The sequence below is a fragment of the Mus caroli genome, chromosome 7 (assembly GCF_900094665.2).
Source record: "Mus caroli chromosome 7, CAROLI_EIJ_v1.1, whole genome shotgun sequence".
In the NCBI taxonomy this organism is placed as follows: Eukaryota; Metazoa; Chordata; class Mammalia; order Rodentia; family Muridae; genus Mus; species Mus caroli.
In genome coordinates, this window is record NC_034576.1 from 122,850,318 (window position 1) to 122,869,625 (window position 19,308).

The window sequence follows — 19,308 nt, forward strand, 5'->3', positions numbered from 1 at the left end:
GGAGGAGGAGGAGGAGGAGGAGGAGGAGGGGAGGGAGACAGATAGGCAAGCATGAAAAGAAAACGGGGAAAACCGTATCCCCAGGAGTCTTTGAGAGGAGCTCTAGGGTAGTCCTTGGAATTTGGAAGGGCACATCATGGTCAGGCTGTCCAGGTGCCCAGAAAAGAGGTGTAGAAGGCACCTCGCATTTCTCACTTCTAGCTGACTTCTGCTCAAGCAAGAAGTTTAAGCAGAGTTGTAAATTACCTTCTGTCCAGAGAACCCTCAGCACAGGCTGAGATGTCTGTCAGATGAAGTCAGAAAGACTTCAAAGGCCACACACACGACAGAAGATAGAGACTTATGTAATTATCCCAGCAGAGTTGTGAACCAAACAGCAACAAGAGTCAATCACAGAAAAGGAAGGAAGCTGATTCCCACCTGGTACACGTGGTGTGCTGTGTGCTATGTGCCTTCCCTCTCTTTTTGTTTTTGCTTTCTGCTGTAATTTTTGAGACAGGATCTTTCTATGTAGCTCTGGCTGTCCTGGAACTCCCAGGCTGGCCTTCATTTCATAGAGATCCACCTGCCTCTGTGTCTTGAGTGCTGGGATTAAAGGCATTTAATCAGCACTCACCACCTGGCTGAAAGCAGCCCCCCCACCCCACCCCCACCCCCACCCCCACCCCGTACTCTCTAAGTAGGGTTTCTCTGTGTAGCACTGGCTGTCCTTTAACTCACTCAGTAGACCAGGCTGGCCTCGAACTCACAGAGATCAAATTTCTAGTTTTTAACTCAAAGGTATAAGACATTCAAGGAAACAAAGAACTATGGCTTATAATGACTAAACAATAAAAACAGTCAGTAGTAACTGAGGAATCTCAGCCTTTGACTCACCACCAGTGGTTTTCAGCCTTTCTAACTCTGTGACCCGTTAATGGAGTTCCTTAAACATAAATGGTGACCCTCAAACATAAAATTATTTTGTTGCTACTTAATGACTGTAACTTTGCTGCTATTAAGAATTATAAATATATGATATGCAGGATAGGGTCATGGCCCACAGGTTGAGAACCACTGAGATAGGATTTAAATCAAACATTTTAAGTATATACCAAAAGTAAACAATGACCTGACATAAAGATCTGAATGGTTTCTGAAATGAGAAATCTGCAGAAAATGGTATGAATAAAGTCTATTGATTGTGATTTTTCCAATGTAAGAGGCAGAAATAAAGATAATGAAAATGAACAGAGCATTGGAGACAAGTGTGGTCTACCACATGCCACACCCACACAGTGGGAGTTCCAGAAAGAAGGAGAGGAGATGCCAGAGCACTGGGAAATAGTCATTCTGCATATTGTCTAATTTCAACAAACACAACATAGGACAAATGTAAGCTATTCCACGCCTAAACACATCCTAACCATTGAAAGACAAAGAGAATCTTGAAAGTACAGGAACACAATGATTTCTCAGATGCAAGGATCCTCACTGCTGTTAAAACTGACTTCTCTCAAAGCAAGCCACTCACAGCCAAGCTAGAGGGGCTCCTGTGCACATGTGACTACAAGAACCTAGGGAGGCCAGAGGCATTGGGTTCTCTGCAGCTGGATGTACAGGTGGTTCTGAGCTGCCTGATGTGGGTGCTGAGAAGCAAACCATGGCCCTCTGAGCCACCTTCCCAACCCCACCTCTTCTCTTTTAAATAAGAGAATAAAACTGTTGGTGGTTTTTAATAGATAAAGATGGGATTTGCCTAGAGACAGTCATAATGCAGAAGCTGTAGGAGAAATGCTATTGCACAGGGAGTTTTGAATTTAAAAGTACTTCAAGCTAGACTGGAGAATGAGGTGAAACACCACCTTTTCAAACTGTATAGTTCAGGGCCTGGAGAGATGGTTCAGTGGCTAAAAGCACTGACTGTTCTTCCTGAGGACCTGAGTTCAAGTCCCATTACCCAGATGGAGGCTCACAATCTTCTGTAACTTCAGCTCTGTGGGCTTCATGCCCACCAGGCATACATGTAGTTATGTGGTACGCAGACATACATGCAGGCAAAACACTCATACATTAAAATAATTAAAAATAATATTTTTTTAAATGCTGGGGGTGGGTTCTCAGTACTCCTCAATCCCACCAACTCTGCTGGTAACCACAGATCTGCTTCCTGGCTCTTTGGAATTGCCTATTGTGGAAATGTCATATAGATGGTACCATATTATATGTGGCCCTTTATGGCTCATGTCTTTCATTTAGCGTCCTGCTTTCAGGGTCCATTCATAGCATGTGTCTGTGCTTTTCTTTTTTTTTTTTTTTCCACTTTTAAATTGGGAGACTTTATTTTGGTTCACAGTTTAAGAGGTTTCATTCACAGTAGGCCTCCCCTGTTGCTCTGGGCCTGTGCTGACACAGAATAGCAAGAACATGTGATGGAGAAAGGCTGTTCAACCCATGACTCAAGGTAGAGAAGGGAAACAGGAACTGTCTTGGACTCAGCTCTGCTCTTAAAAGGCATATTCAGGAACCCACTCTCTCCACCTGAGAGTCTTTCAGAGTAAGCCATTGATGAGAGTTCTCATGATCTAGTTGTCTCCACAACTGTCCTCATACATGAACCCAGAGGCGTGCTTCAATAGCCTGCTAGGTAGTTCTCAGTATGATCAAGTTGATAATCATGATTAACCATCCCAAGTAGACCCTTTATCAACTTGACTCCAAAACATCTCAAATTATATTTAATCTCTCAAGTACAGACAATAAGATGATGATAGTTCCACATAGCACGATATGACTACCTTTCATGCAATGGAGAACACACTCAGTCTTTCCTCCGGCTTCCCAGCACCTCAGTATTGCTTAAAAGTTCAAGTTCAGGGCCAGTGAGACGGCTCAGCTCAAAGACATGCGTACCCACGGGCTTGATAACCTGCGTTTAATCTGCAGATCACACACATATGCATGCACACATACACAGAAAAAGTTTTTATGTTCAAGTTTGAAGTTTCTTATACTCAAGAAAACATTTAGCTGTGAGCCCCTGCACAATCACAAAGAAAACTCTACATTTCCAACAGAAAGTGGCACAGAGTAAGCGTTCGTTCCCATTACAGACAGGGCCACTGGGGCGGAGAAAGGGTGAGAGACAAAGACTGAAACTCAGCTGGACAAGTAGTAAACCATAGCTTTGGGCATGGTGAGTACCAAGGACTTGGCAGCCCCAGCCCTGTGGGCACTTTGGTCACAGCCTCATGGCCTTTCTGTTGGCTCATTTCCTGTGGCTTTCCTTGGTGGACATTCCATGCGCCCATCTTCTCCAACTTCTGTGGTTTCTGTGTCATCTTTGGCTTCATAGTTTCCCAGGGTCTGATGTGGTCCACGTTGACTGTCCTCCCAGGGTTAGTGACCTTTACTTGTCGCTGAGAAGAAAGTTGAAGCGTTGGAGACTGGAAGCACCTGTGACAGGAGGGCACACTGTGCACCTATACCTGCCTTGGAGCCTCCATCTTCCCAGTCCCCTCTGCCCAAACCTCCCTGCGTTCTGTTAAGTTTCCTCAACCACACTTTCTGTAAATAAGAATCTCCAACTGGGCAATGGTGGCGCACACCTTTAGTCCCAGCACTCGGGAGGCAGAGGCAGGTGGATTTCTGAGTTCGAGGCCAGCCTGGTCTACAGAGTGAGTTCCAGGACAGCCAGGACTACACAGAGAAACCCTGTCTTTAAAAAAAAAAAAAACCCAAGAACCTCCATCATTTCAGTTGAATCGGAGTGGTGTCACTTGTCCATGTGTAACCAACAAACAGCTTGCTAAGAACACGCTTTCTTGTAGAAAAGAAAGCCAGAAATCCACATTCATTGCTGGGATCGGGTCTAGATTGGTGGGCACATCACAAGATTTGCCTGTGACAGGCTCTGGTGGGCGTGGGTGCTGCTTCACGGCCCTCGGTTACAGACTTTCTGTATCGGTGCTTTACCACAGTGGTGACATATCTCCTAGGCATCGTCACTGTGGCAGCAGACGTGCTCAGACTGGCTGTGCTAAGTCACCTCGGAGTGTCTGGATCTCTAGGTGGCGGCTGAGCTTCAGGGGGCATTCTAGTTAGGGACACACTCGGCAGGGCAGGCGCGTGGTGAGTACCTCTATGTGGAGGGTACACAGGTGGGATCCTGTGAGGCTGGTGGGAGGCTGCAGCCTCTAGTTTGGTTTCCTTTTTTCTATTGTGTATGAATCTTTTATTTAGATGGATTGGTTACCTAGGCAACAGCTGCAGGGTAAAGCTAGATTGACTGCTTGGGGAATGCAGTCATGGGTCCCTTCAAAAGGCAAAAACCTGTTGTGTAAAACAACAACTAGTGATTGCTTGGGCTTTAGCTTAACAAGAAGCCACACTGAACTATAGTTTTCAATAGAATCTCTGGAATTCCGTGTGATTCTAATTGTAGCATGTTTTTAATTGATTTAAGTCCTCCTGTGTACCCACTGCTACAGGCCATTTGAGGTTTTTCCAGTGAAGTGCAAAGTATAGTTTCTTCTCTGAAAAGATGGCAGTCTGTTGTTTGTTTGTGGGGTTTGGTTTGGGGTTTTGGTTTTTTCAAGACAGGGTTTCTCATAGCCCTGGCTCTCCTGGAACTTACTTTGCAGATTAGGCTGGTCTCAGAGATCCACCTACCTCTGCCTCCCAAGTGCTGGAACTAAAGGCATGTGCTACCATGCCCTGGTGTATTCTGTTATTTTGTAATCCCTGCTTCTGAAGTTAGAGGATCCCTGAGTTCAGTACCCAGCACCACCACTATCCTCAGAGCTACTTTTTAACACCACCAGTGTGGCTGTGTGATGCAGACAAGATGTGTGGAAGAATCTAATGGAGGTGAAAGGTGGACCAGAGACAACTCATTGAAATAAAGATGCAATTTAAAGGCTTGCTCAAAGTGTGGGCATTAACAAAATCTGAATTCTAAAGCAATTGACTGCAGACTCTACGAGCCTATAGAATATGCATGACTACATCATTGACGTTACCAGAATACAGTCTTTCTCCAGAGTGCAAAGACTAGCATGGACTAACCACGGTTGAAACTAACCCTTCGCTATTTGAGGAAAAGCTGTTTTCACTGGAAGTACGAGAGTATTATTTTGAGAATCTCACTGCTCTAACAATGCTAAGCATTTGAGAGCCATGTAGTAATTTTTTGTGGAATGTTAGAGATTGAACCTGAAGCCTCATGCATTGAGCATACACTACGAACCACAAACTCAGCACACGTAAAAATATTTCGATTTTTTTTTTATCCAGTACCCTCTAATTGCTGATTAAAATTAGCTGGCCTTTCTTGCAGAGCAGCTACAGGGCAGAGTGAGCAACATTAGCGTAAACGTTTGCTTGCTTTGCCCATCTGCCTCCCTTCAGAGGGGCTGAGGATTCATTCTTGCTTGCTTGTAATAAGGAAGTTTATCAATCCAGAAGCAGAACCCCTTACAACTCAACATTCATCAGGTTTTCTCCAATTTGCTTAGAGCTAACATTTTCACTTTATTGTTTGTTCTGTTCATATTTACTTGCTGTGGTTTAGCTAGACAGGAAAGGCAACAAAGATTGTCTTACTCAGAGAGCCTGACAATCAGCGGGCACAGTGGACATCCTCATCCTGTACTTAATCAGAGAGCTAGAGGTGGGGAGCACGGAGGACTCAAATAGAATGCAGGAGAGAGCGCTCAGTCTAATGCACCGGGTAGGAGTTTACGATCTGGGAGCACAAGATAACCCTCTGTGCAGATCTCGAGTGAGTAGGTGGGTGGGGAGGGTTGCCAGTCAAGCTGCTTTTGTGTGTTGAATCGTAAAGACAGTTACCTCCATAATAGAGATCCACAGTGTAGCATTGTGTGCAAGTGTCTTTCATCATGGCATTTGCAGCTTTTATAAGCTCCACGACTACACAAAGGTAGTTTGTTAAAAGTCTTTTGCTGAATGATCAGGAGTGGTTTCCTGTTAGGAGTTCATGGGCACTTCTGTGAATGCCTTCTCTGTTTCCAGAATTACAAATAGAATGCTTTATCATAGTAAGGCTCTGCCCCACCTCAAGTTATCATTCAGAGGAAACTTTTACTGCTTAAGAAGTCATGTTATCCCCTAGAAACTCAGTTTCTAGATTCCAAGCAGCACCTGAGGACAGTGTGGATGGCAGTACTATGAAAGTTTGCTCCCTTTGTCCTGTATGCTGCCTGTAACAGCCTCCACATTGTGCCTGTTGCTTGTACCTTTCAGATTCATCATATGGACCTAATGATTTGATTCAAATAGACTTTGTTTATCTTCTCAGAGTTCTGATCAGATTATCATTGGAGAGAGGGATGGTCATAGCTCAGGTTTACAGCTTTATGGAGCCTTTTCACCATTTTTTCTTCTACACAGGCTGGACCACATGTCGGATCCCTGGAACCCAGATCAGTATGGGAGAAGAGAGCTCACTCCACAAAGCTGTCCTTTGGCCTGCATGCCCCCCTCTCACCCTCAACACACACATCACTCTTTCACACCACCATACATATTGATACTACTAATAAAGTTTTTGAAAATTAATGATGTCAGAGGTACTTTACAGATTGCTTCATAACTTGCATTTTCCTGTTATCCTGTGATGGTGTTAACTCTTATATAGTAATAAAAATAGTCAAACCTTTTAGTTTTGATAACTAGTTAGTGTTTAATGCATTATGTAATTTTATATATTATCATTACGTATATTTCAAAGTTTGTGTTTACTTTCCTAAAATATATTTTCTTAGGCAAAATAAAGAGCTACTCAGTGAGTCTTGAATCTCGCAGCAGAGAAGGCCAGGTCTTGCTGCCAGTGTGCAGACTTAGGAAGGCCAGGGCCCCAGCCAGCAGTTTTGCTGTGTTCCCTGGAACTAGAGCAGTGCCTGACACAAGAACTCTGAAAACCTGTTTAGGAGGCCAACTCCTGAGTGTATACAGTCAACCTGGGCTCCAGTCTCTAGTCCTTGTAGAACGATTGTCATGACAGAAAGACATGTGTTTGTTCAATAAATGGCTGAACTAACTAACTGTCCTTTATGGTTCCTGAGGCTTGTTCTTGTTGCTTATGTTCACTTTTTACATTAATCCAAGCACTGTCACATTATAAACAGCAGCAGACTGCTGAAGGGAATTCCTTGAATAAATGCTTGGATTGTCCACACAGATACCAAGATTTAAGTTTGAAAGGGGTTTGCTGGGGCATATTCCCTGGGCATGCCAAGCATACTGAAGCACTCCCTACCTTTGCATCTTCCCAGGGGCACTCACTGTGGGCCTGGTGCGGCAGTGTCAGACAATCCATGGACGAGACCGGACCTGCATCCCTCCGAGGCTTCCCCCAGAGTGGGTCACCACCCTGTTTTTTATCATCATGGGAATCATTTCCTTGACTGTCACATGTGGTTTGCTGGTGGCTTCCCACTGGCGAAGAGAAGCTACAAAATATGCTCGATGGATAGCATTCACTGGAAGTAAGTAGCCATGCTTACTAAGTTGTTCTAGAAGGCAGCACAGTGGCGGTTTCATGAAGACTATCAAGATCAGTCCTAAGGAGCAGTAAATCTTCCTGGAGCACCAATCACTTGGCCATGAAATAGACCACACAGTCCCCTCAGCGTCCGCACTGCAAGACCAGGCCGCCTGCCCACAGCTGTAACTGCGTTGTGTGGTTGCTCTTTTAATGAGGCGTTATTCCTTTCTGTAACTGAAGTGGTTCAGGTTTGTGCTGTGGAGCTACCAGTAGTCTGAGTGGTTTCCACTTCTGGAAGGTACTGGTGTCCGCCAGCAAAATAAAGATGAATCTAGGAAAACATATAACTTAGATGAGGGCAGTCATTTGCTTTTTAATATTGTTGATTTTTGTTTCATCTGGGTTGAATGACCATTGAAAAACCAACACATTTAGTTGTTGTAGTAATTGTCAAAGTTTCTTACTCTACTAAGCTATTCCCTGCGGTATCATGGATTTATATATTACATATAATATTAACTTGTAATTTGCAAAACTGATCTAATTTCTGAACACTTTGGAAGCTTATCCTTAGAGGCTACAGGGTAGTACTGTACCTTCAGGAGTCCCTGTCTCTCCAGCTTTCTTTGGAACTTCGTTTCTGACTTTGTTTTAGTTTTGTCTACACATCTCCCTTAATATTAAAATTTAGATCAAGCTGCCTTTGAGGCAAGCTGCTCCTCCTTATCCTTATTAAGCAATAAGAAACAACTGATATTTTTCTTGTCAGAGATCTGAGACAACTCTTAACAGAGAGTAAGGGCCAGAAGCAGTTATAGAAATGAAGCCCCTAACTGAAAATTGTTGATGAGGAATTTAAATAAAGAGAATCCAATTCTTCATCTACTCACAGACATAGTCACTTTTCCAGGAAGATGCAGTCATTAATGAGTAACAGAATATCAAGGAGTGCCAAAAACTTAAACTAATGACACAAACTTACATGAGGCAAGGAAGCCGATGATACCCACAGAGGAAGAAGAACCAGGCTTATCTTTGTTTCTCATTCCCCTTCAACAATAAGTATGTATCGTTGCCTCCAAAGTGCACTGTATTTTTTCTTTATTTTTGAAATTGCATGTGCATATGAGAGTGATTCAGAGTTATGGATGGGCAATCAAGTGAAGTCTCATTCATCACTGTCACCAGCCCTCAGAACCTCGCAGCCGGAGGCACATACTATTTTTGGAAGTTTCTAAACAGTAGAGTTATATATTGAAACATATATCTACTCTAAAAAATGGATACTTTTATAAAATGTCTCTATTCTGTACCTTTATAACTTAACATGGCTTGGAGTGAATTTATTTAAGTTGACATTTGCTTTACTCTGCTTGCTGGCTGAGGAGCAGTTCAGGGAGGGATTTAGCTCCCCCTCGTGGTTCTGCCCTTGGAGATGTACCTGAGCCCTGCTGTATGTGAATCTTCCATTAGTTAGGGTAGTATTTTTGTAATAGTGTAATGGTAGACCTTGCCAGGAGAGCCCCACATGAAGGGCCTTGCCTGTCGGGGCATGTGAGACAAAATGAGTCTTTTTCTTTTAAGTCCAATCCTATTCTTTCGTTGCTGTGTGTGTCTGTCTGTCTGTCTGTCTGTGCGCATGCCCATGTGTGAGTGCATGTTCATGTGGAGGTCAAAGATTGATGTCATGTGTCCTCCCTACCACTCTCCACTTGGTTTTTGAGATAAGATCTCTCACCATTTGGCTAGACTGAGTGGACAGCCACCTGGACACCCATCTGTCTCCACCAACCTCCTGCCCGACTCAGGTTACAGACACATGAGCACGCCCAGCTTTCTGAGTGGGTTCTGGGGACCTGAACTCCACCGCTGGCCTACACAGGTGTGCCGCCTTACCACTGAGCCACCTCCAGCCCCTTTGCACTCTGATTTACCTCCTCATCTGCTACTGCTCCGATTGTCACTACCAGCAACCCGTGCCATGGAGGCGATGAAGCGTTGTCACAAGCTTACTTGGGACCAGAGCTTGATCTTCAGCTGTGATAGCTGGTTTAAGATCTGAAGTAACTCCACAGTTCTTAATAACTTAAATACTCCTCCATCTACATACATCAGGACCCCAGAAAGTGTAGGGAACCAAGTTCCTCCCCTAGGCCTTAAAATTAAGATCAAATAGGAAGTCATTGCTTTTTCAAAATTTAATTGAGCTTTTCCTAATCAGTTTGCAAAATACTCCTCAAAATACTAACTGGAACTGTAGTTGCTAAATGAATACTATTTATTATCCATTATAAAGGACAATTTTTTTCAGTAGAAAAAAATTGCCCATTAGCAACATAAACTAATATTACGTGTACATCCTATTCAGATGCTTCTGAATTGCTTTACTGTTTCCTAAGATAATCAACATCACAGGGAAAAATTGTTTTAAGAATAATCTTAAAACAATTGCAAGTGCGTGTGTTTACACATGGTGTATGTGTATTGACACAGGGTCTCACTATGTGTGCAAACTCAAGCTAGCCTGCTACTTGAGATCTTCTTACCTGTACTTCCCAGGAGCTAGGATTGGCTCATACGCACTCCACTCAGCCCCGTAGCTCCTAGTCGACTGGTTTTATTTCACTCATGCACACTGAGTAGATATTCACAGCACATTTAAAAGTGGTTTTTGGTGGCTAGTTAACAAAAACGACCAACACCCAAAGAACTCTAGATTTTTCACTACATTTTTCACTTGAAGGAGTTACAAAGAATCTGTCTGCTTGCTTGATATTGTTTTGTATAATCATTTGTCTAAAATGAAATAGATTTTCTGACTATATTGTATAGTACAGTATATCTACTGCAGTGCTACAGAGCACAAAAGTATACTGATGTTTCTCAAGTGATATGCTACTCAAGCAAATATTACTGTTTAATGTATTATTGGAAGTTCATCTAGGAAAAAATTCCATTAAGTCCTTCTGATTGACCTACCCAGAAAATTTTAAAGCTATTGCCAACTGATACATTTGTCCGGGGTTCCTTTAATATTCCTGGAGATGGGTTTATCTTGGGAAAAGTTTCAGATCTTCATACCAGCAGCTAGTTCATCTGTGTTCACAGAGAGCCTTCTATCCTAAGAAATGCATGGGACCATGAGCTCTTGACTACCACCTTCAAGAGGCACAAACTCTCTCAGGAAAGCTAAGCTTGCTGTGGATATTTTATGTTTACTGGGAAAAAGCATTGCTTTGGTAGCCTGGGGACACAGGATTTGGTAAAAGGTTAGACAGACATGATTTCTGCCTAGATACTGGTGTTTCTGGTAATCTTTCTAGAAACATTTTCCTGAAAAATGTATTTATTGTGTTTGTAAGCCCAAAGGTTTTTTTCTCTACCTCCCTCACGTTGTTGTCTCTGTGTGTTCAGAAACCTGATAAAGATGTTACTGTTCTGGAACACTGTCCATGAGAGATAACCACTCTGACAGTTTGCTAGCCATGCCAGAGGTCTGACCAGCTTTCTCCAGCTGGGTGAAAATCAAAGTAAGAGAAGTGGCACTGACTCCCTTCACCTTTCCTAGGTCCCTCTACTGCTGTGAGGAGGACTGGCTGACCGCTGGGACGTAATAGGAACAGTGTCTACTTGGCCCTTCTGTCAGCCTACACTTTGCTAGGGTCTTGACATGGCTTAGTTACCACTCTAGTACCTTCTATATATTTCTCCTATTGAAAGAAACAGGCCAGCTATTAAATACTAGGGCCAGGACTTCCCCCTAACTCTGCCCTTAATTATAAACAATTATGACAGACAGACAGCTGGAACTTTACCCCTAATTCCCTTTTAATTACAAAATGTTTAAGACAGGCAGACATACAAGGGCTAGAACTTCATACACACATACACACACATACACCCCTTAATGTTCATAACTCAAGATCCTCTAAAAACCTGTATAAAGATGTGTAAGCCAGCTCTCCTGTGTTTGGTTTGCTGGGCTTCAGGGTTACTATGTGAAATGTAGTACGTGCAGGTCTTCTGACAAGGGTTGGTTGTGCTGCCACAGGTTTGGCCTTGTTATCAGTCCGCAAACCCTTATAGAAATTGTCTTGTACCAAGTTTTCATTGTTTTTTTTTTTTACATCACCAAAGCATGTTACTAATGTTGTGTTTTGGTTTGTTTTACAGTGATCCTTTTCTGTATGGCTGCCCTAATATTTCCAATAGGATTTTACATCAATGAAGTCGGAGGTCAACCTTATAAGTTACCCAACAACACTGTAGTTGGGTCATCATATGTACTTTTTGTCTTATCGATTTTCTTCACAATAGTAGGACTCCTGTTTGCTGGCAAAGTCTGTTTACCAGGCTGACGAATGTCTAAACGGCTTAACTCTTTTTATTTTTTTTTATTTTATTTTTTTATTTTTAGAGGATGGGAGGACAAAGAGAAGGCATCTGGGCAGTCCTCTCATAGGAAGATGCTTAGATGAACCTGATGCTGAAAAGGAAAAATTGCTTTGATTTGTTCTCACTATGCACTTTGGATTTAAAAAAAAGAATGAGAGCCTTTTCCATAACCAAATACAATATTGACTAAATCTCCTGAGCATATTCAGGCAGTCAGTCTGCACTGTGATAGCAACCTAGTGAAGGAGAGTGCTTTATACTGAAAGCATGTGGCCCCTTGTGACTCTGTTGATCTGTTTTTAATGTCTAATGATTCATTTGAGAGGGGGGGAAAGTCTAGTATTTATGAATCATGATGGACCAGAAGGGTGCAGGAGGTTCGTGTGGGGCTGGCCTCACCTCCTAAGATATTAGTGTTCTCGATTTCCTTGTCATGTTATGAGCCTTTGGCACCACAATGGATTGCCGTTGCATTACTGCACCAAGAAGCCAATAGATCAAAACTTGTTTGCTAAAAATGTATGTAAAAATTCTAAAACTCCCTAATCTCTGTGTACAAAAGAAAAAAGAAAACACTAAGAAACAAGTTTGGGGTGGGTGGGGGAAATCTTCCTTATATTTATATAAATATATATATAATATATATATTTTGCTGATGCAGTATACAGTGTGTATATGTGTGTGTGTGTATGTGTGTGTACATTTGTATATGCACACATGCAAACAGTTCCTGGACGAGAACTCTGAATGCTTGCTAGCAAAACACTGTGGTGTGCAACCTAGAACTCAATAGAAAAAAGCCATTTATCTGAAGGCTGCATAGTGGAGAGAGTCTTCAGTTTACCTCATTCTTTGTAGCAGCCCTTGATTTTGACAGGTTTCTGTAATAGGTACAAATAACTCCATACCTTTCTAGGTGCAATTTTAAGTTAAGCTAAAGATTCTTTGTAAGTTTAATTTATTTGTATGTGACAGTAAAGGTAAGGCCATGTCAAACCTTATAGTCTGGGGAACCTGACACTGTTGGAATGAATAACAACTGTCATCTATTGTACAGACACTTGTTTTTTCCACTGGTTCAGTCTGCTACGTTAACAATGCAGTGTATACGTTCAGGCATACAACTTCACATAAACATTAAGGTCACTAGCAAATATCTGGCTGTTTTGGCTATTTACAACACTAATTCTGCTCTTCCATAAAAATCGCATTTTATCTGTATTAGTAGATCTTCACCAAACTCTTAAGCAATACAATATTCCCTCTAAATGCTTTACCCATGTGTGTGCTGAAAAGCTACCATTCTTTCATTTGCTTTGAAGGCTGCATTAAACCCACAGCCTTAAGGGGGTTTTTTGGTTTTTTTTGGTTTTTTTTTGTTTTTTTTTTTTGGTAGAAACAGCAATGCAGCTGATTCTGAACTCACAAGTACTTTTAAAACCCAGTCCTTTCCTCCCCACATTCCCATGCCTGTGTCAACACCTCAATTCTTCCTGGAGAACACTTGTTTGAATCTTGTCACAAGGGTGTTTCATGGCAGTGGAGCTGAGATTGTCCTCTCTAGAGTGAATGGCAATTCAAGTATCCCTGTTAGTGGGCAGAGTACAAGTCTCACATAGCCCGTACTTCATCCAAGTGGGAATGACTCTGAAGCAGCTCGATTCTCCCTCACAGGATGGATGGTATTCAGAGATGGGCTACTTGCTCAGATCTGACCTAGAGCGGAAGACTTGGGTCAGTCCTCACCAGCGTGTTAGCTATTCACCTGTCTCAGTATTAAATTGTGAATGAAAACCCAGTGTTTGGGCTCATACAGGAACCTTGGAGAAGTGGACCCCTCTGTGTGAGAAGCCTGCAGTCAGTCGGAGGAAGGACGCTTTCCACCACCTGCTCCATCCAGGCACTTGTAAGGCCACCACTAGACATGTTCTGTGGACATTGGGGACTGGGCAGTGATCAGTCATCAGTCAGATGGGTCACTCTGAAAGAAAGGTTTGGTAGTCGGCCTTAGACCACTGATACAAAGTATTAGCAAAGTGTAGTTCACTGATACAAAGTATCAGCAAAGTGTAGTTCAAACTAAGTGATATGACCAAGAGCTTTTCTCTTAAAAAAGATGGATTTTATTGTAAATAGTTTCTCAAAATATTTTTAACTGGATCATGAGCATGGGGAGAGAAAGTTTCTCAGCTGCTATGAATTTCCCCACTGTTTACTTCTCTCATTTACAGTGGTATTGCATAAGATTACAAAATTTTAGGTTTTATTTGTATCTATTACCCAAACCATTAAATTGTCTTTAATTTCATCATTGTCTTGGAAGGCCAGTGCATGAAGAGCTGGTGGGGGAAGCCACTCTAGCCACTCAGCGCTCTAGCCTAGGATTAAGACCATCCCATTGAGTAGTGTGTCAAGTCCAGTCTTTGTAAACTCTCTCAGACCAAACGTTGTTGAAGTGGACTCATCCGTGTAATCAAAGTCCTGTAAGTGGAAGGACAAACAGCTGCCAGCAGCTGCTTTTAAAAGGTCACTATGAGTACTACATAGCACAGTATTAATTTATAGCAGGAATCATATCTTGTAAAATGTATATAAAACACTTTTATGGTGCAATCATTTGTCAAATTTTGTCTGTTACATTGTTCTTAGAGTGTCTATTCTTCTCATGCCTAAGAATATCACTGTAAAATCTGCTGAAAACTATTTTTAGGTTTTATTTGCACAAGACTGAACTAGTTTGAGTTTTTGGGAAGCTCCTATCGAACAAGCCTAAACATCTGTATAGATTAAAAACCTTCAATTCATTAAAAGCAACCATTAGTACAATTCTTTCCAAAGGTAATCCATGTTCTGTGTTGTTAGTGTGTGGGTGTGATGTTTCTGACTTCTCCATCTCTCACAAGCCTGGTTTCTGTTCCATCTGTTTTGTTTTAGAAAAATGCCTTTTTTTTTTTTCTTTTGTAATGTTCTAGATGACCAAAACACATTCTTGGGTTTTGCCTACAGCTTTGATTTCTCCGTGTGGTGTTGTGGGAGTTCACTGTTTAATCTCTTCAGTGAAATAAATAGTCCTGGTGACAGGCAATCTATTGGTTTAGAGGAAAGGTCCTTAAGAAGTGTTGGAAACTAACTTTGGATCTGTTCTTAGCTGTTGTTTTGCATCATGGACTTCATGAGAAGCACATGTTGCATTTATTTTGTCTTTATTAAAAGACTACTAGTCACCGGTTACTCTGGTTTATAGTAACTGTTATATCAACCCACTTTGATCTTCTTTTTAAAATTAAATTTACATTCACAAGTCAAAACAGTAAGCTGTCTTTTAGAAAATTTTTGAAGGATAAAAATAAATGAAGGAAAAAGGTGGTCTGTGTAGGTAGAATTGTCTACACAGAATTTTAGTTGTATTGCCTTGAGAGATTTTAGTTTGTGGTCAAGGTCTGTATATTATCCAAAACTTTATTAAGAATTGTTTTCTAATTGGTTATAACATTTTTTCAATTAATAGTTTCAAAACAAATTGTTAATACAACTGTATAAAGTGAACATAATTTTCTTCACTTGTATTTTTGTTATTGAGCAAGTTTATCAAAATAAATTGTCTACTAAAGAAACTAAAAAGGCTTCTATTACTTTTAATATTTTGATTTTAAATGTTTATTTCTAGAGATGTAGCTGTCTTGTTAAAGAAGTAACTTGGTAGAGTTCAGTGCCCAGCACTGAGTAAACCAGGTATAATGGGACGTGCCTGTAATTGGATCCTTCAGGAGGTAGAAGCCAGGGCTTAAGGTAACCTTCAGCTAAGTCCTGTCTGGAAACAGAACAGTACTGTAGCACTTTCGCTTACAGAGACCTGGCCTCCTGGTTGTGTGAGTGTTGTGTGTGAGGGAGTTCCCCTCCTCCCTGGCCAGTCTTTGCTCACTTTAGTCAGGAATGAGACTGTGCCCCATAGTCTCAGATGTTTGGGTCTTGGTCCCCAGTTGGTGGCTGTTTGGGGAGGTTTAAGAAGAGATGTCTCCTTGAGGAAAAAACATGTCTCTGGGGCTGGGCTTTGAGATGTCAGAGCTGCATGCCATTCCCAGTCCTCTGCTCCAGACTTACAGTTCACTATGGGAGACCTGAGCTTCTGCTCTGACTTAGGCCTCTGGAACCGTAAGCCAAATAAACCTTTTCCTCTCTAAATTGCCTTAGTCGTTGTGTTTTGTCACAGCAACAGAAAAGCAATAGCACAGTTGTCACTGATACGCCACTGTATAGATCAGGACAGTTTCCCAGTAAATACTGGGCCCTTTTCTCTGGCCCTTTTCACATCGCTTTGATATTTCCTATTAATTGTTTAAGACAGATCTATTTGTCCATTAAAGCAGCTCTCTCCTCCATCGCCTTGATTTTCGTTCAAGTGCAGTTGAAAACCAAAGATCTATTTGGTTATCCATATTGTCCTGGAGTAAAAGTTACTCTGCACATCTCACAAAGATGTGACTGGCCCACTCCTACACACTTGACGTGCTGATACAGTCAGTGTCTAGCAAGACGGACTTAGTAGTGGGAATGCCACCGTATGCTTGCCACTCTTCACACCACTGCTTGCTCCATCAGCAGCTGCCTCTGCCCCAAATACTATTATGAGGGCAGTTCTCACAAGCCTGTGCTGACATAAAAGGATTTTCCTTTTAACAACTGTGTGTGTGTGTGTGTGTGTGTGTGTGTGTGTGTGTGTGTTTAACAAAGCCAGCTGGGCAGTGGTGGCGCACGCCTTTAATCCCAGCACTTGGGAGGCAGAGGCAGGCGGAATTCTGAGTTCAAGGCCAGCCTGGTCTACAAAGTGAGTTCTAGGACAGCCAGGGCTATACAGAGAAACCCTGTCTCGGAAAAAAGAAAAGAAAACAAACAAAAAACAAACCAAACAAAACAAAAAAAACAAAGCCCAGGGGCTGGAGAGATGGCTCGGTGGTTAAGAGCACTGACTGCTTTTATAGGGGACCCTTTGGTTCCCAATACCCATATTGGGCAGCTCACAATCACCTGTAACGTCGGCTTGAAGAGATCCAGTGCCCTCCCGTTGCTTCCATGGGCACTACACACACACACACACACACACACACACACACACACACACACATAAATAAAAAAGCTTTCTTTTAAAGCCCAGGAGTGTTGAATATAAGTGCCCATTCATAACCCACCTTCCCAAGAAACATTAATAACTTATTGGGTATTCCTTTCTTTTTCTTTGAAAGTGTTTGTTTTTAAATAGTTACTCTGTGACAATTTCTGACACATTCACAATATATCTTGATCCTGTGCACTCCTCCTTTCTCCCAACTCTGCCACAACCCTTCCACCTTCACGTCTCCTCTGTAAAGCGTTCTTAGTAACCCATCGAGTCAGTCCTGCTGCCTGCATCACAGAACAACCTACCAGCAGACACACTGGATGGAAAGCTGTTACCCAGCCCCCACAGCCGTCAGTGGCCAGAGCTCCGCAGCTGAAATAGGGGATTTTCTTCCTCACAGACGCATTCACTATTACAAAAGTAGAGCCTTGTTATTTCTTGGATATTCCAGCAGGCATGTTACAGTTGGACAGTTTAACAAGAGGTGATATTCTGCGCACACACACATATGCCAAGACTTTTTTAAGTCGCATTCCATCTTATAAATAATATCTGGGTACACACATCATTGATCTATATAGGTTATTTCTCCTTTGAGGGCTGGGAGGGGCGCTTTTGAGGTTTTTTGTTTTATTTTTTTGCTCTTATAAGTAATGCTCCTGTAAACTCAGATTACAAAAAACTTTACCAAATACCAATTCTTTACAGCCTACCAGTCTGTTAAGGCAGTTCATATTTTTGCAGGGTGTTGTGGGTGAATAATGGTATTCTAAATATTTAGGGAAAGGAAGTAACATTAAATCATGTAGTCTGTGCTTTTCTGTGTCATCTTTACCCCTGTGCAAAAGGAGAGCTGGCTCTCCAGGCTGAAAACTGCCCAGGCTCTCTCTGGAAGCAGTAGCTTGGTTTAAGTTTGGGTTTCAGACCCAGCTCCCTTGACTTCAGGTGTAGGACTCCTACAGCAATGCCTTGCCCAATTTGGCCAGTCTAAAGGAAACAAAATTAACTCCTCCGTGTGGCATGATTTCATTGGCTCTGGCATTAGAAGCTAAATCCATGGTTTGCTTCTAGATGCAGAATGCAGAGAATCACAAAAGGACCCTGTTTAAAAGCTGCTCCTTACAGAGAGCACCTGCTGAATATTATCTTCTTTGTTCAAAGAAAAAAAATGGAAAAATGTACTGAAAATTGTCTTTAATCTCTCAGTTTCTTTCTTGTCAAGGCTCATCTTTGCAGTCATACTCAATGGAGTCACACAGGGTTGGCATCTTTAATTGGTGAGACTAGACCACCACCCATTGGTTTCTAGCACTGTTTCAAGATTTGAACCCCCAGGGAGGTATCACCAAACAAGTTGCCCCCCATTTTCCTCCAGGGGCACTTAAAATCCAACCGCATTCTTCTTCCTTGGAGGCAGGACACATATCAGTTACTAAGGTAACTAATAATGGATCTTAGGACTATTTGTCCTCTGTCCACACACATGCTAATAGGACTTCAGGCGTCTCATGCTGAGTCCACCCCACATGTGGGGTATGACAAACTGGTGAGCTAGGAATTCCCATGGGTACCAGTGACCCATCTCATCTCCTCTTAGGTCTTACCATCTCACCAAGGTATTGCTACCAAGCATGAAGCAGGCCTCTACTACTTCTAATTTTCACAGTCTGGTTTCTTGATGTCTGTCTTCTGGAGAAAAGCAAAGACCAAGGGGAGAAGGGTTGGCTCTGGTTAACTGGCTTGTTGTGCTACCACAGGAACCTGAGTTCAGATCTCAGTGCCCCCAAGTGTACTCTTGTGCAAGCCTGTAAACTCTGGTGCTATGGGGGATGGACAGGAGGACTGCTAAGATTGGCTGGCTCCCAGCCAGCCAAAAAATAAGAGATTTGGGTTCAAGGACAGACTTAAAAGAAAGTGGAGAATGATAGAAGAAGACACCTGACCCTCTCCTCTAGCCTCTGAACACACAGGTGTGCATGCATAAAACACAAAGACAAAAAGCAAAACTTTGGAAAACCTGCCCCTTTCTTCATATGGCTTAGTGCCCGATCCCACCTGCCTGTAGAGCTAGACAGCAGCTACAGTCAGTCACGTAGTTGGTTCAGGGAACATGGTGGCATGTGACCAAGGAGCCAAGCTTGGGACTTGGTTGGAGCTCCTGGGAAGAAAGCTCTATCAGTTGCTAGGTTGTGGGGGCAGAAATTGGTGCTGCTGGGTCCGGATTTCCCTGCCAAACCTGAGGAGCCTTGACCTGAGAATTGAGCCATCACAGAAGAGAGCTCATGCATGGAGACCATTTGCCCAAAGCCTC

General features: G+C 42.4%; 1 protein-coding gene and 1 long non-coding RNA gene across 2 annotated transcripts in view; one reads left to right on the top strand and one right to left on the bottom strand.

Annotated features, from left to right (window-relative positions):
- The window catches only part of Mosmo (modulator of smoothened), a 56,646-nt gene extending 43,630 nt beyond the window's left edge, over positions 1 to 13,016 (top strand). The window contains exons 2-3 of the mRNA XM_021167230.2: positions 7,275 to 7,487; positions 11,660 to 13,016. Of these exons, the coding sequence (XP_021022889.1) occupies positions 7,275 to 7,487; positions 11,660 to 11,844 (398 nt within the window). The 3' untranslated portion in view covers positions 11,845 to 13,016. The remainder of the gene's footprint in view (positions 1 to 7,274; positions 7,488 to 11,659) is intronic.
- LOC115031509 overlaps positions 1 to 19,308 on the bottom strand; it is a 29,679-nt gene that overhangs the window by 8,712 nt on the left and 1,659 nt on the right. The window lies entirely within an intron of this gene.